The sequence below is a fragment of the Macaca nemestrina genome, chromosome 15 (assembly GCF_043159975.1).
Source record: "Macaca nemestrina isolate mMacNem1 chromosome 15, mMacNem.hap1, whole genome shotgun sequence".
Lineage (NCBI taxonomy): Eukaryota > Metazoa > Chordata > Mammalia > Primates > Cercopithecidae > Macaca > Macaca nemestrina.
The window spans coordinates 27772268-27788973 of record NC_092139.1 but is presented as its reverse complement, the minus strand read 5'-3'; the positions used below and the strand labels follow the sequence as shown (position 1 = coordinate 27788973).

General features: G+C 42.7%; 1 protein-coding gene across 7 annotated transcripts in view; it reads right to left on the bottom strand.

The window, feature by feature from the left end:
* The window catches only part of LOC105496302 (RB transcriptional corepressor like 1), a 90005-nt gene that overhangs the window by 10801 nt on the left and 62498 nt on the right, over positions 1 to 16706 (bottom strand). For all 7 annotated transcript variants that reach the window (XM_071079351.1, XM_071079350.1, XM_011766624.3 and 4 more), the window contains 3 exons: positions 11921 to 12097; positions 8970 to 9041; positions 6272 to 6362 (listed from right to left, as the gene is read on the bottom strand). In XM_071079351.1, the coding sequence (XP_070935452.1) occupies positions 6272 to 6362; positions 8970 to 9041; positions 11921 to 12097 (340 nt within the window). The remainder of the gene's footprint in view (positions 1 to 6271; positions 6363 to 8969; positions 9042 to 11920; positions 12098 to 16706) is intronic.

Genomic DNA, 16706 nt, shown 5'->3' with positions numbered 1-16706 from the left:
AAAAAATTAGCCGGGCATGGTGGCGGGTGCCTGTAGTCCCAACTACTCAGGAGGCTGAGGCAGGAGAATGGCGTGAACCCCGGGGGCGGAGCTTGCAGTGAGCCGAGATCGTGCCACTGCACTCCAGCCTGGGCGACAGAGTGAGACTCCGTCTCAAAAAAAAAAAAAAAAAAAAAAAAAAAAAATTAATAAATTTAAAAACTAGGTGTGGTGGCACGCACTTTTATCCCTAGCTACTCGGGAGGCTGAGATGAGAGGATCGCTTGAACCCAGGAAATCAAGGTTGCAGTGAGCTATGATTACCCTATCACATTCCAGCCTGGGCAACAGAGCAAGATCTCATCTCTAAAATTTAAAAAAACTAAAGAAAAAAAAGACATTAAAAAAAACATACTCGTCCAGGTGTGGTGGCTCATGCCTGTAATTCCAGCACTTTGGGAGGCCGAGGTGGGAGGATCACTTGAGCCCAAGAGTTCAAGACCAGTCTGGGAAACACACTGAGATCCCATCTCGGTCTCCCAAAGTGTTGGGATTACAGGTGTGAGCCACCATGTCCGGCCAGAAATGGGTTTTTACTGATGAAAATAGTGAATGGTTTATTAAGTGGGACTAATGCTAAAAAAACCATACTCATTAATATAATAAATTTGATATTGCTTATAAATAATAGCTATTACTAAGGCCTTACTATGAACAAAGCTTGTATTAAATATTATATATATGCATATGTGTATACATAGTTGTGTATTGCATAATGATGGGTTATCTTCTCAGAAATACATTGTTGAAATGATTTTGTCATGAGAATACTATAGAGTATACTTACACAAACCTAGATTGTATGACCAACTACACACCTAGGCTGAATGGTATAGCATATTGCTCCTAAGTTACAAAACTGTACAGCATGTTACTGTCCTGAATACCACACGCAATTGTATCACAATGGCAAGTATTTGTGCATCTAAATATATCTAAACATAGAAAAGGTATAGTAAAAATACAGCATTATAATCTTATAGGACCACTGTTGTATGTGTGGGCCATCACTGACTGAAACATCATTATACGGCACATGACTGTGTGTGTGTGTGTATGCACACACATACATACATATACATATAGTTATATTTTTTATTTTTAGAGACAAGATCTTGCTCTATCACCCTGGCTGAAGTGCAGTGGTGCGATCATAGTTCACTACAATCTCAAATTCCTGGATTCAAGTGATCTTCCTGCCTCAGTCTCCCAAGTAGTTGGGACTACAGGTGTCAGCCACCATGCCCAGCTAATTTTTTATTTTCATTTGTTGCAGATGGGGGTCTTGCTGTGTTGCTCTTGCTGGTCTTTAATTCCTGGGCTCAAAGGATCCTCTTGCCTCAGCCTTCCATAGTGCTGGGAGATTACAGGCATGAGTCACAACACCCAGCCTAAATATAATTATTTTTAATCCGTGAAATAAGTTTCTAAGGAAGTAATGTAAAGTTTTCAGTTAACTACAATACACTTGAGGACAGTGTTACGTTTGTGTTACTTAGGTTAAGCTATAACCTAGGTCTCACAAGTATTCTAATTAAGACTGCCGCTCTGGAGTGGTCTGCTAACATGACAATGAAGAATTCATAGCCCATGAGGAGTGAGCTGGTGTTTTAATCAGGAAATTCTTTCTCCACTCCAACAGTTTCTGTTAGGCATATCTCAATCGATGACCAATGCTTTGCTCATTAACATACTCAAAGTCAGATTTTTTTTTTTTTTTTGAGAAAGAGTCTTGCTCTGTTGCCCAGGCTAAAGTGCAGTGGCACAATCTCAGCTCACTGCAACCTCAGCCTCCAGTGTTCAAGCAATTCTCCTGCCTCAGCCTCCTAAGTGGCAGGGATTACAAGTGCTCACCACCATGCCTGGCTAATTTTTGTATTTTTAGTAAAGATGGGGTTTCACCATGTCAGCAAGACTGGTCTCGAACTCCTGACCTCAAGTGATCCACCCGCCTTGGTCTCCCAAAGTGCTGGGATTACAGGTGTGAGCCACCATGTCCGGCCAGAAATGGGTTTTTACTGATGAAAATAGTGAATGCTTATTAAGTATGACTAATGCTAAAAATGAGCTCATGTTCAGGAAATAAAAAGTATTTAAGATAAGCAGATTGGTTAAAATATTTGAGACACTACCCTCAATAGCCAGGAAAGTGATGAAAGATCCAGTGAAGTCTCTAGGCTTTACTCTTAGGGATAATAACGTTAAGGCTAAAAGCTCTAAGAAGTCCTGTGTCCAGCCCTGAATTCTGATCCACGGTATTTGCTTGATGCTAGCCGTAAGGTTGACTGAATCCTGCATCTGAAATCTTGGCACCCATTCTTGAGCAAATCTTTTCCTTGGGTGGTGGTCAGACATAGAACTGGGATATATGAACTTACTGCATAGGATACATAAATTGTGTGTGTGCTTTTTAAACAGTAATTATTTTACAACCCATAATGAATTTGTTTATAGAACCAGAACTGTTCTTCCCAAGTCGGTGTTCTTTGGTGTGTCCAAATCTGGGTCATAACATCTAGACATAGCTCTAAGAACTGGAAGGTGATAAGTCTGAATATAGACTTGTCTGACTGCATATCCTCCTACATAACTTTCTCTCTCTCTTTTTTTTTTTTTTTTTTTTTTTGAGACAGGGTCTTGCTCTGTCTGGAGTACAGTGGCAAGATCATGGCTCACTGTAGCCTTGACATCCTGGGCTCAAGCCAACCTCCCAATTCAGCCTCCTGAGTAGCTTGGACTATAGATGCTCACCACCATGTGTGGCTATTTTAAAAAAATTTTTTGTAGCAATGGGCTCTCACTATGCTACCCACAATGGTCTTGAACTCCTGGGTTCAAGCCACCCTCCTGGCTTGGCCTCCCGAAGTGCTGGGATTATAGACGTAAGTCACTGTGCTCTCACTCTCCTTATGAGTGCCAGAATTCCTGAGTTCATCATCACTGGATATTCTCCCTGCCCCGTGCCACCACCACTGTACAGGACCTGTAACAATGATTGTTTGCTTATTTGCTAATAAATATAGTTAATAACTGTATATAAGACAGAGTGCGGTGACTCACACCTGTAATCCCAGCACTTTGGGAGGCCAAGGCAGACGGATCACTTGAACCCAGGAGTTCAAGACTGGCCTTGGCAACATGGTGAAACCCCATCTCTACAAAAAATATAAAAATTAGCCAGGCCGTGGCTGAGCCGAGAATCACTTGGGCCTGGGAGGTCAAGGCTGCAGTGAGCTGTGACTGTCCCACTGTACTCCAGCCTGGGTGACAGAGCAAGACATGGTCTCAAAAAAACAAACAAACAAACAAACAAAAGGTCAGGTGCAGTGGTTGACGCCTGAAATCCCAGCACTTTCGGAGGCCAAGGTGGGCGGATCACCTGAGATCTGGAGTTCAAGACCAGCCTGGCCAACATGGCAAAACCCCGTCTCTACTAAAAATACAAAAATTAGCTGGGCGTGGTGGCAGGTATCTGTAATCCCAGCTACTCGGGAGGCTGAGGCAGGAGAATCACTTGAACCTGGGAGGCGGAGGTTGCAGTGAGCCGAGATCGCACCATTGCACTCCAGCCTGGGCCACAAGAGTGAGACTGTATCTCAAAAAAAAAAAAAAAAAAAGAAAGAAATTGTGTAGCAGAATTTGATCTGAAACCTATATATACAGGAAGTGGCGAACTCTCAGTCACCTCAAGTTTCTTTGGCAGACACTTATCAAAAAGAAAACAAAACAGAAAATGACATCATCTATTATCTTTTGCTTCTACTCTCTACTTCACTGCTCTTGTAGCTCAGATACTTGCTAGCAGTTAGTTTCGTATAGAAAAAACACAAAACAGGCAAGGGATCCACAGCTTTCTAGCTAACCTGATGTCTGGTTTTGTAGGAACAGAAAAACCACCCCAGATAGGTAAGCAACATGTATAACAAATACAGAAAAAGGCTTTTTAATAGTTTGTCAGGGTTACTGTCTGCATTTGTTGTTGTTGTTTTGTTTTTTTGAGATGGAGTCTCACTCTGTCACCCAGACTGGAGTGCAGTGGCAGGATCTTGGCTCACTGCAACCTCTGCCACCCAAGTTCAAGTGATTCTCCTGCCTCAGTCTCCTGAGTAGTTGGCATTACAGGTGCCTGCCACTGCACCCACTGCACCTGGCTAATTTTTGTAGTTTTAGTAGAGACGGGTTTCACCATCTTGGCCAGGCTGGTCTCGAACTCCTGATCTCATGATCCAACCACCTCGGCATCCCAAAGTACTGGGATTACAGGTGTGAGCCACTGCGCCTGGCCAGGGTTACTGTCTTATATACTCCTCATTGCCTTGAAAAGGCTCCAGAATAACACACTTATGTAAAAAGAATTGAGTTTGGCCTATTATCCTCAAAAAGTCAGATTCTAGGACATTATTAAAAGATCTTTTTGGTGAATGAAATCTTAAAAGTTTATATCCCAGTGGACATCATAATGATTATGGATATTTTTATAATTTAAAAACTTGTTTTAATTCATCAGATTTTCTTTTAAGAATTTATCCTAAGGATGTGGCCTAAATATTTAAGCTACAAATGATACTCATCACAGAGCTGTGCATAACTAGAAGCAACCTGGCCAGGCGTGGTGGCTTACACCTGTCAGCCCAGAACTTTGGGAGGCCAAGGTAGGGAGATTGCTTGAGTCCAGGAGTTGGAGACCAACTTGGGCAACATGGCAAAATCCCACCTCTACAAAAAATTAGTTGGGTGTGACAGCAAGACTGAGATGAAAGGAACGGGGGAGGTCAGGGCTGCAGTGAGCCATGATTGTGCCACTGCATTCCTGCCTGGGTAACAGAGTGAGATCCTGTCTCAGAAAAGAAAAAAAGAAAAGAAAAGAAAAAAGAAAAGAGAAAGGAGGGCAGGGGAGGGGGAGGGGAGGAGAAGGGATGGGGATGGGGAGAAGAGAGGAAAGGAGAGTGGGGGATAGGAGAGGACAAGACAAGACAAGACAAGAAAAGAGAAGAAAAAAGGAGAAATGACCTAAATGTCTCACACTGTGGCATTAAAGAAATCACAGTACCTAGGCTTGGCACAGTGGCTCATGCCTGTAATCCTAGTACTTTGGGAGGCCAAGGTGGATGGGTCACTTGAGCTCACGATTTCAAGACCAGCCTGAGCAAACATGGCAAAATCCTGTCTCTACAAAAAATATAAAAATTAGCCAGGGTGATGGCGCATGCCTGTAGTTCCAGCTATTCGGGAGGCTGAGGTGGAAGGATTACTTGAGTCTGCGAGGTCGATGCTGCAGTGAGTCATGATCATACCACTGCACTCCAGTGTAGGTGACAGAACAAAACCCTATCTCAAACAAAGCAAAACAAAACAAAAAAAATCACAGTATATACACATGTATATATTACATACACCTTAAATACATGGAAAGATGAGACAAGGGAAAGGAGGTAGACAGAAGAGGTGTATGAATACTAACCATTTGATTTTCTTTTCTTTAAAAAAGATTACTAGTGCCTGAAGTCTTAGCATGATGGTGGCAAGAGGGTGCAGTCTTGCCTGTGGTAGCAGAATTACCTATAATACTTATATGAACAGGACATTTTCTTTTGTGTATGTGTGTGCGACAGAGTCTCACTCTGCTGCCAGGCTGGAGTGCAGTGGCGTGATCTCAGCTCACTGCAACCTCTGACTCCCGGGTTCAAGTGATTCTCCTGCCTCAGGCTCCCGAGTAGCTGGGACTACAGATGCATACCCCACAACTAGTTAATTTTTGTATTTTTTAAAGTAGAGATGGAGTTTCACCATGTTGGCCAGGATGGCCTTGATCTCTTGACCTCGTGATCTGACCGCCTTGGCCTCCTAAAGTGCTGGGATTACAGGCGTGAACCACCACGCCCAGCCAGGACATTTTCTTAATAGACTCCTCGGGAAGATTACTGTCAGCTACCTTGTTTTCCCTGTCATTCAGATTTAAGAATTTTATTAAGTCTCTTTTATATGTTTCATTAACATGTATAAGTAGACTAGAAAATTTCTTCCAAAACACAATTAACGGGGGACAAATTAATGGTTTCAATAAACTATACCAGCACATTCTAATCTCAAACATAATTGTTTTCAAAACGTGTGTGTATTGTCTACCTCACCTCCTCATGATTCACATTTCCATGTTGTCTGACACCCACTGTATTATGTACAGTGTGATCCAATGTGTTTTACATATAGTATGTTAAATTGGATAACTTACCACAATCTATCATTTCAAAGTCATCATTTATATTTTTATTATATGCCACAAATTCTCTTGGAATACTTTTCAGCAGAACACTTCTATATACCTACACACCAGAGGGGAAAAAAAGAACTGCTCAGTCACAGAGGTACATGTTAAACAAAATCAAAGTGAGAAGAGCAAAATATCAAGCCAATAAAAAACTATTTGTCTGTATAAGTGATACTCAAGGGTAAAATGTTATTAGCTCTAGTAAGCATAGATTATAACACATACCATAAAAGAGGGGATACTGGAGAAGAGCTTACCATCTAAGATGGGCTTAGTTTATAAAATAGAAGAAATAGCAACTAAAGACTGATGATTGGGTTTTACTAAATAAAAGCAACTTCAAAGACCTGAGTTTGGTCAGGTGCAGTGGCTCACACCTGTAATCCCAGCACTTTGGGAGGCCAAGGCGGGCAGATCACTTGAGGCCAGGCATTCAAGACCAGCCTGGCCAACATGGTGAAAGCCCGTCTCTACTAAAAATACAAAAATTAGCTGGGCATGGTAGCACACACTTGTAATTCCAGCTACTAGGGAGGCTGAGGCAGGAGAACTGCTTGAAGCCAGGGGGTGAAGGTTGCACTGAGCTGAGATTGTACCACTGCGCTCCAGCCTGGACAACAAAGCAAGACTCTGTCTCAAATACAAAACAAAAGAAAACAAACAAACAAACAAAAAACAAAAGACCTGAATTAATTCCTCCTTTTTAATTCCTTACACAACAATCGATTGGTCTTTTTTTTTTCTTTTGAGAGACAGGGTCTCACTCCATGGCTCAGACTGGAGTGCAGTGGCACAATTATGGCTCACTGTAGCATTGACCTCCTGGGCTCAAGCAATCTGCCTGCCTTGGCTTCCTTAACTGGTGGGATTACAGGCGTGAGCCACTGTGCCTGGCCAAGAGTCGTTTGTTCTTAAAGCAGCTTGTTTTTCTGCCCCCAGCCCATTCCCATCTCCTTTCAGATGGCCACATGAAAATCTTTTCCCTTCCCTGCCCCTGAACTATCTCACCTCTGAGATAGCTGGAAAGGCATGATCCATTCCCCCTTGTACTATATTATAGGTTACTGGTATTAAGAGGATATTCAGGGAGCCATGGCTTGGCCCATTTTTGACTCACACTAACCTCACCTTAATGATCTTCAAGGACAATCTAGAGCTTTCTAGGCTCTGTTCCTGAGGGATTTTCCTGAAGAAGCCCAGAAAATCTTAGCTTATCACAGGATATAACAAATGCCTGTACTTGGTTCTTCAAATGTCTCTATATTGCTTGCTATAATGTATTTTAGGGCTTAAAGCTCTCTTAGAAGGGGATATAACTACTAATACTGAGGCCACATCTCTGTGTTGGTCTGCAATCTAGGCCACTCTCACTCTCTTTCTGGCTACAATTTCCAGGGCCAGAGAAGAGACCATTATGCTTCCTAAGAGCAGAGCAACCAGGTTCTTGAATGATCAAACCCTTAAGGTAATTTACTTGTGTTCTTCAGGTACAATAATAACAACAATATGACATTAACATTCATTAAATGCTTATTGTGTGCCAGTCCACTCTGCTACTATGACTGAAAGGTTTCATGCAATTTTCACCACAGCGAGAACAATATAATCAGAAATGTTTAACATCTATTCAAAGATGCAAACATTAGGGTGCTTAGCAGATGGCAAAAGAAGCTGTAGTTAGGTTAATGAACCCTAAAATTTCACTGGGTTTAAATATCATTAAAAAAAATAAAGTTATGGCTGGGCGCGGTGGCTCAAGCCTGTAATCCCAGCACTTTGGGAGGCCGAGACGGGCGGATCACGAGGTCAGGAGATCGAGACCATCCTGGCTAACACGGTGAAACCCCGTCTCTACTAAAAAATACAAAAAACTAGCCGGGCGAGGTGGCGGGCGCCTGTAGTCCCAGCTACTCGGGAGGCTGAGGCAGGAGAATGGCGTAAACCCGGGAGGCGGAGCTTGCAGTGAGCCGAGATCGCGCCACTGCACTCCAGCCTGGGTGACAGAGCCAGACTCCGTCTCAAAAAAATAAAAAATAAAAAAAAATAAAAAAAAATAAAGTTATATAATTAAAGAATATTATTATTATACATATCTTTTTTTTTTTTTTTTTTTTTTTTTCCTGAGATAGAGTCTCGCTCTGTCGGCCAGGCTGGAGTGCAGTGGAACAATCTTGGCTCACGGCAACCTCCGCCTCCCGGGCTCAAGCAATTCTCCTGCATCAGCCTCCCGAGTAGCTGGGATTACAGGCGTTTGCCACCATGCCTGGCTAATTTCTGTATTTTTAGTAGAGACAGGATTTTACCATGTTGGCCAGACTGGTCTCGAACTCCTGACCTCAGGTAATCCACCTGACTCCGCCTCCCAAAGTGCTGGGATTACAGGCGTGAGCCATTATACATATCTTTCATTAAATGAACAAATAGAATGGCAGAACTTATGAGAAGTATATGAAAGTATATGGATGAATCGGAAACAGTTAGATTTCCTGGCTTCTACTGAAATTGTCCTTTGATGAAATTATCTCTTGAGTTTTAATGTTATCCATTAAAACAGAAAATCTGAAGTATATTAAAGCTATAAAATAAGTTTACCTTTTATATAACTTGTCAGTGGAAAACAGTAAATCTATTTTTGGACAGTAGGAGAAATAATGTAACTCACGTGACTATTAGCTTGGGGCTGATTCCTGTAACTTTTCATAATTTCTTGAAAAGTTCTTTCTTCTTTTGTTACCTAAGGAAAATAAAAACTGCATTTATCAAATGCTTTTTGAAAGAAAAATGACTCTGAACAAAACTTCAATTATAAGTTGGCACTGAGAGCAACCTTGCAGAAAACCATTAACCCCAGGCCAGTCCATGACTAAAAACCACTAACATTTATGATTTTTTTCTACCTTTACAGTTCAGGCTTTGTAGCCTGTGGGGAATCACTTAATAGTTTCATTAATCAAAAAGCACTGAAACTGTTATGGTGTGACTCTACTGAAAATCCATTTCTTTATATAAAAAAAGATATAAGAAAACTCAGATCTGTTTAATGCCCTGCAGTCTCCAGTTTTATTAATTTTAAGTACTTACTTAAAAGTAAATTAACTACATACAAAGGATTTTTTTTTTTTTTTTTTTTTTTTTGAGACGGAGTCTCGCTCTGTCGCCCAGGCTGGAGTGCAGTGGCCGGATCTCAGCTCACTGCAAGCTCCGCCTCCCAGGTTCGGGCCATTCTCCTGTCTCAGCCTCCTGAGTAGCTGGGACCACAGGCGCCCGCCACCTCGCCCGGCTAGTTTTTTGTATTTTTTAGTAGAGACGGGGTTTCACCGTGTTAGCCAGGATGGTCTCGATCTCCTGACCTAGTGATCCGCCCATCTCGGCCTCCCAAAGTGCTGGGATTACAGGCTTGAGCCACCGCGCCCGGCCCATACAAAGGATTAAAAATATCTCACAGTGATGATCCTCAATCAAACTGAGTGGCTATTATAGGATTAGGTTTTAACATTTCAGGACAGACTGTAGGGTTTCTTTTTTTTTTTTTTTTTTTTTTTGAGACGGAGTCTCGCTGTGTCTCCCAGGCTGGAGTGCAGTGGCGCGATCTCGGCTCACTGCAAGCTCCGCCTCCCGGGTTCACGCCATTCTCCCGCCTCAGCCTCCGAGGTAGCTGGGACTACAGGCGCCCGCCACCACGCCCGGCTAATTTTTTGTATTTTTAGTAGACACGGGGTTTCACCGTGTTAGCCAGGATGGTCTTGATCTCCTGACCTCGTGATCCGCCCGTCTCGGCCTCCCAAAGTGCTGGGATTACAGGCTTGAGCCACCGCGCCCGGCCCAGACTGTAGGGTTTCTAATGTTTAGACAGAAGTCACAGTGGTGGCCAAAAGGAAGAAAAAGGAATTCCTTCTGGGATCTCTGTGATCATAAACTTCACTTAAGTTACTCCTTTCCCTTGCTTCACTGTCCATTAGTGCTAACCCTGTTCTCTATAATGATGAGCTAGAAATGGCAAAGCCTGAACTCTAACAGTCTTCTGGAAAACACACGATTAGCTAGTAACATTTATCTTTTAAGTTTTTAATTCTTTTTTTTTCTTTTTTTGAGATAGAGTCTCGCTCTGTCATCTAGGCTAGAGTGCAGTGGCGTGATCTTGGCTTACTGCAACCTCCGCCTCCCGGGTTCAAGTGATTCTCCTGCCTCAGGAGTCCTTCCTGAGTAGCTGGGACTACAGGAGTGTGCCACCACGCCCAGCTAATTTTTGTATTTTTAGTAGAGACAGGGTTTCACCGTGTTAGCCAGGATGGTCTCGATCTCCTGACCTCGTGATCTGCCTGCCTTAGCCTCCCAAAGTGCTGGGATTATAGGCGTGAGCCCACGCCCGGCCCTTCAGGTTGAGTTTTCTAACTGCAACTTCACCATTCTGCAAATCAGCAAGATTCACTTCAAACACATGACTCTTGAGGCTATCAGATGCAATTTGGTTCCTTGAGTCCTGGTAACTAGTGTCTTTCCAGTATTTCTTGTATTGAACATACTCGGTGCTTTGTTACATCAAACTAATCTTTCTTAAAAAATGAATCAACCATTTTCTTGTTGGCTCCCTTTTAGTTGCCTTTTGTATGGTGCATGTTCTCGTTAACTGCCATAGTGCTGCAGAAACAATTACTAAGACCTATTATTTATTTATTTATTTATTTATTTATTTATTTATTTATTTGAGACGGAGTCGTGCTCTGTCGCGCAGGCTGGAGTGCAGTGGCGCAATCTCGGCTCACTGCAAGCTCCGCCTCCCAGGTTCACGCCGTTCTCCTGCCTCAGCCTCCTGAGTAGCTGGGACTACAGGCGCCCACCACCACGATCGGCTAATTTTTTGTATTTTTAGTAGAGACGGGGTTTCACCGTGTTAGCCAGGATGGTCTTGATCTCCTGACCTTGTGATCCATCCGCCTTGGGCTCCCAAAGTGCTGGGATTACAGGCGTGAGCCACCGCGCCCGGCCTAAGACCTATTTTTTACAGAGATTTCAAAGAGGCATTCTGGGAGGAGGGGTCACAAAGGAGTTTAAAAACATATGCTCTGTCTCAAAAAGCTGAAAAATCAAATCTTAACTGTATATATCTGCTAGGACTGCCAGTGTGGCCAGTGTGGTAAAGACAAATGATTGTATCAGATATATGAGAATTTTAAAAAACAAGCAAGATATGTTATTCTATGACTTAAAACACGTTGTAGCAACTAGAAAGTAAAATGCTCTTCTGGGGCAGCACAATAAATCACGAGAAAGCAATATGCAATATGGTACAGAAACTTTTTTTTTCTTGAGACAGGGGTCTTGCTCTATTGCCCAGACTGAAGTGCAGTGTCATGATCTCGGGTCACTGCAACCTTGGCCTCCTGGGCTCAAGAGATCCTCCCACCTCAGTCTCCCAAGTAGCTGGGCCTATAGGTGCAAGCAACAATGCCCAGCTAACTTTTACATTTTTTACAGAGACAAGGTTTCACCATGTTGCCCAAGCTGATCTCGAAATCTTGGGCTCAAGTGATCTCCTTGCCTTGACCTCCCAAAGTGCTAGGATTATACGTGTGAGCCACCATGCCCAGCCTCTTCTCCCAATGTATACATTACCTTTGCCATGATATAAAAGGCACAAAGGAGGAGCTGATCCAAATGCCTGTCTTTCATTAGATCAGGGCAGTGAACTAAAGTGAATTCAAAACATGTCCATATCTTCCTTCGTAACTCATTTGAAACATCCAGTTTTAGACATAGATCACGTAAGCGTACACTTGCCAAATGATAGACCTAAAATAGAAGGTAATACATTGATGCAAAACACCAAGTAAATCATTTCTCAAATTTTTATGTCTTACCATGAACATGGGCTTTCAGACCAAGATTAAAAACATAGGCTGTTGATATACTAAATTAAATAAAATTTCTGTTCTATAGCACTAGTTCACTGCTATGGCAGGAGGATATAGATTAAAGCAAAGCTACTTGAAAATTTTTTTTAAAGATGTCATCTATTACTCTATGCTGCCAACTATGTAAAGAAAAACTGAAATATAGATTTACCTGCATCATGACAATTATGAATACATAATTTTTCCTTTTTTTTTTTCTTCTTAGGTGGATTCTCGCTTTGTCACCCAGGCTGGAGTGCAGTGGCACCATCTTGCCTCACTGCAACCTCTGCCTTCTGTGTAAAGCAGTTACTGCCTTAGCCTCCCGAGTAACTGGACATACAGTTGCAGGCCACCATGCCTAGCTAATTTTTGTATTTTTCGTAGAGACAGGGTTTGATCATGTTGGCCAGGCTTGTCTTTAACTCCTGACCTCAAGTAACCCACGCACTGCAGCCTCCCAAAGTAATGGGATTACAGGTGTGAGCCACTGTGCCCGGCCCGAACGCATAATTTTTCAAAGCTCAGAAGTCTCTGTCTATTCTCTTTGTGTTCAGGTAAAATTGCTAGGAGGCCTAACATGCCAAATAATATACGTTTGACTCCAAAATGAGTCAGAAAGCAAAACCATTTAAAAATTGCTCCTATATTCTACACTTTTTATGAGCACAATGGGAACAAAACAGGAATGTTAAATAAGATACAAAGCTTTTTTTTTTAAAGCATGTGAAAATAAATTCAGTTCAGTTCCCTGGCCCTAAGATCCTGCAAGACTTTTATTATTTTAAGAATTGATAACCCTGATGTGGTATTCCTAAACCAGACTGTTCTATTCAAACTCTTTTTTTTTTTTTTTTTGAGACAGAGTCTTACTCTGTAGCCTAAGTTGGAGTGCAGTGGCACGATCTTGGCTCACTGCAACCTCCGCCTCCGGGCTCAAGTGATTCTCGTGTCTTATCCTCCCAAGTAGCTGGGACTACAGGCAAGCATCACCATGCCTGGCTAATTTTTTTTTTTTTTTGTATTTGAGTAGAGATGTGGTTTCACCACGTTGCCCAGAGTGGTCTCAAACTCCTGAGGTCAGGTGATCTGCCTGCCTCGGCCTCCCAAAGTGCTGGGATTACAGGGTGAGTCACCGCACCCGGCCCAAACTATGTCTTTAAATTTTCAGAGAGGAAAAAAAAAGAAAGTAAGTTACCCCTTACAGAAAATTATCTTTGGCAGAAAAATACCTACAAACTGAGCTTAAAAACTAATTTAAGCTACTCAGTAATCTAATATAAAGAGAGACAAATAGTTGACTCCAAAGCCACCAGTGATTTATTTTATAGCAAACAAATTTTCTGTATCCTCTCCCCTTGTTTCTGGTCCAGCCATGCTGAGGAAACAGTAGGGTCAGAGCAAAGGGAAAGACACTAGAACTTTATATTCATGAAAGGATAAGATAAGAGATATAGTCCTAGCTAGAATTATTAAAAATAATATGTAATTAAGTAACACTTGGTAAAGTATCTTTTACAGAACTGATCCAATGCTTACAGGATACACATATGCTGGCAGGCTTCTGATTCTAACATTCACGGTAAATTCTATGTAGGCATAGAACACCAGCATCACACTGAGTTCAGCATAGATAATCGTTATAATTTACTCAGTGAATGGTTATTTTGAATTTATTATAGATTCAGACATTTCAGTTCCTTTTATATTTTCTAGCTTCTTATCTATACTGAGTAGGTTATAATTAAATGAAAGGAAAAGGATGTTAGATTCTAAAACAACATTCAAAATGAAGAATTCACCAAAAAAAGCCTACTTCTTTCAAACTTAGGTTAATTATCAGAGGCAATAATTTGCCATTTTGAAAATTAAAAACGGTAAGTAAATGGGGAAACCGCTATATTTTCAAGCTCTGTATTTTAAACAGTCCTTAGGCATAGGAGGGGGTGGAGGGACAGAGAAGAGAAGCCAGTAAAGGTGGTGAAAAGAGCAAGACTCTCCCTCAACCATCCTAATTGTCAACCAAAGCAGCCCTGCTTTCATATGTTTTGTTTATACTTCTGGAGACTATTTCATTCAAAGAAGGGGTTTCCCTAAAAGATGAAATTCCTTGGAGAATCAGTTGCTCCAAAACCCACAATGTAATGAAAATAAATGAGCTATAACTGAAAGGAACAGAAGACAAAGAATGGTTGTAGAAGCTATAAATGAGTTGTTTTCCAGTGTCTGTCTCCTCTTCTGCAATAACAGAACCCTTGACATTTACACCTGGCTTCCTGTAATAAAGACTATATTTGCCCCTTTGAAAATTCTGCTTGGGCACGGTGGCTCACATCTGTAATCCCAGCACATTGGGAAGGTGAGGTGGATGGACTGGTTGAGTCCAGGAGTTTGAAACCATCCTAAGCAACATAGCGAAACACCTTATCTACAAAAAATTTAAAAATTAGCTGGGTGTGGTAGCCTGTGCCTATAGTCCCAGCTACTCAGGAGGCTGAGGTGAGAGGATCGCTTGAGCCCAGGAGGTTGAGGCTGCAGTGAGCCATGATCTTGCCACTGCACCCCAGCATGGGTGACTGAGCGAGACCTTGTCTCCAATAAATAAATAAATAAATAAATAAATTCTACAAGTGGCTACATGACTAAGTGGGAAATAAACAGCACTGGTGTATGTAACTTCTGGGACAGGTTCTGAAGGTGAGGAGGCATGCTCTTTTTCTTCCTGCTGGCTAGAATGCAGATATGATATCTGGAAGGGAAGCAGTCATCATGGACTGAGTTAGAAACCTTGTGTTGAGAACGGCCAAAAAATCCTTGAAGGGACCTGGGTTTTTTTATTTTTTGAGATGGAGTCTTGCTCTGTCGCCCAGGCTAGAGTGTGGTGTCGCAATCTCGGCTCACTGCAACCCCGTTGCCCAGGTTCACGCCATTCTCCTGCTTCAGCCTCCTGATTAGCTGGGACTACAGGTGCCTGCTACCATGCCCGGGTAATTTTTTTGTATTTTTAGTAGAGATGGGGTTTCACCATGTTAGCCAGGATAGTCTCGAACTCCTGACCTCGTGATCTGCCCATCCCGGCCTCCCAAAGTGCTAGGATTACAGGCGTCAACCACCACGCCTGGCCAGGACCTGGGTTCCTAATGGTCATGGTAACCACAGCAGTCCCCATACTACTTACACAGACTTTACGTGAAAGATAAATTCTCTTGTTTAAGCTACTATTATTTTCAAACAGCTAAACTGAAATCTAAGAAATAAATAGATAATCACTATGCCCAAGGTCAGAAAATACGTTAGAGGTACTGTGAAAGAAATAGGATTTGATATAAAAACGTAAAAAATAATCCTCGGCCGGGTGCGGTAGCTCACGACTGTAATCCCAGCACTTTGGGAGGCCGAGGCGGGCAGATCACGAGGTCAGGAGATCGAGGCCATCCTGGTGAACACGGTGAAATCCCACCTCTACTGAAAATGCAAAAAAAAAATTAGCCGGGCGTGGTGGTGGGCGCCTGTATTCCCAGCTTCTAGGGAGGCTGAGGCAGGAGAATGGCGTGAACCCGGGAGGCGACGGAGCCTGCAGTGAGCGAAGATCGTGTCACTGCACTCCAGCCTGGGCGACAGAGCGAGACTCCATCTCAAAAAAAAAAAAATAAATAAATTCCTCATGTTTTATCTTAATATAAAACTATCTAATTCAGAGCGTGAGCTAAGACTTTCCATGATAGCAAGTGACAAAAGAATGGAGAAAAACATGATTGAGGAAGAGTATAAATTAAGGAAGATTTATTTAGCATAGAGAAAAGAGGACATATAAAAAATTATTGCTGGGCACAGTGGCTCACGCCTGTAATCCCAGCACTTTGGGAGGCTGAGACGGGTGGGTCACAAGGTCAGGAGTTCAAGACCAGCCTGGCTAAGATGATGAAATCCCGTCTCTACTAAAAATACAAAAATTAGCTGGGCGTGGTGGCACACACCTGTAATCCCAGCTACTTAGGACGCTGAGGCAGGAGAATTGCTTAAACCCGGGCGGCAGTGAGCCAAGATCGCGCCACTGCACTCCAGCCTGGGTGACAGAGCAAGACTCCGTCTCAAAAAAAAAAAAAATTATTAGGCCAGGCGCGGTGGCTCACACCTGTAATACTAGTACTTTGGGAGGCTGAGGCAGTGGATCACGAGGTCAGGAGATTGAGACCGTCCTGATCAACATGGTGAAACCCTGTCTCTACTAAAAACAAAAAAAATAGGCCAGGCGCGGTGGCTCACGCCTGTAATCCCAGCATTTTGGGAGGCCGAGGCGGGAGGATCACAAGGTCAGGAGATCGAGACCACGGTGAAACCCCGTCTCTACTAAAAACAACAAAAAATTAGCCGGGTGAGGTTGCGGGCGCCTGTAGTCCCAGCTACTCGGGAGGCTGAGGCAGGAGAATGGTGGGAATCCGGGAGGTGGAGCTTGCAGTGAGCCGAGATCGCACCACTGCACTCCAGCCTGGCGACAGACCGAGACT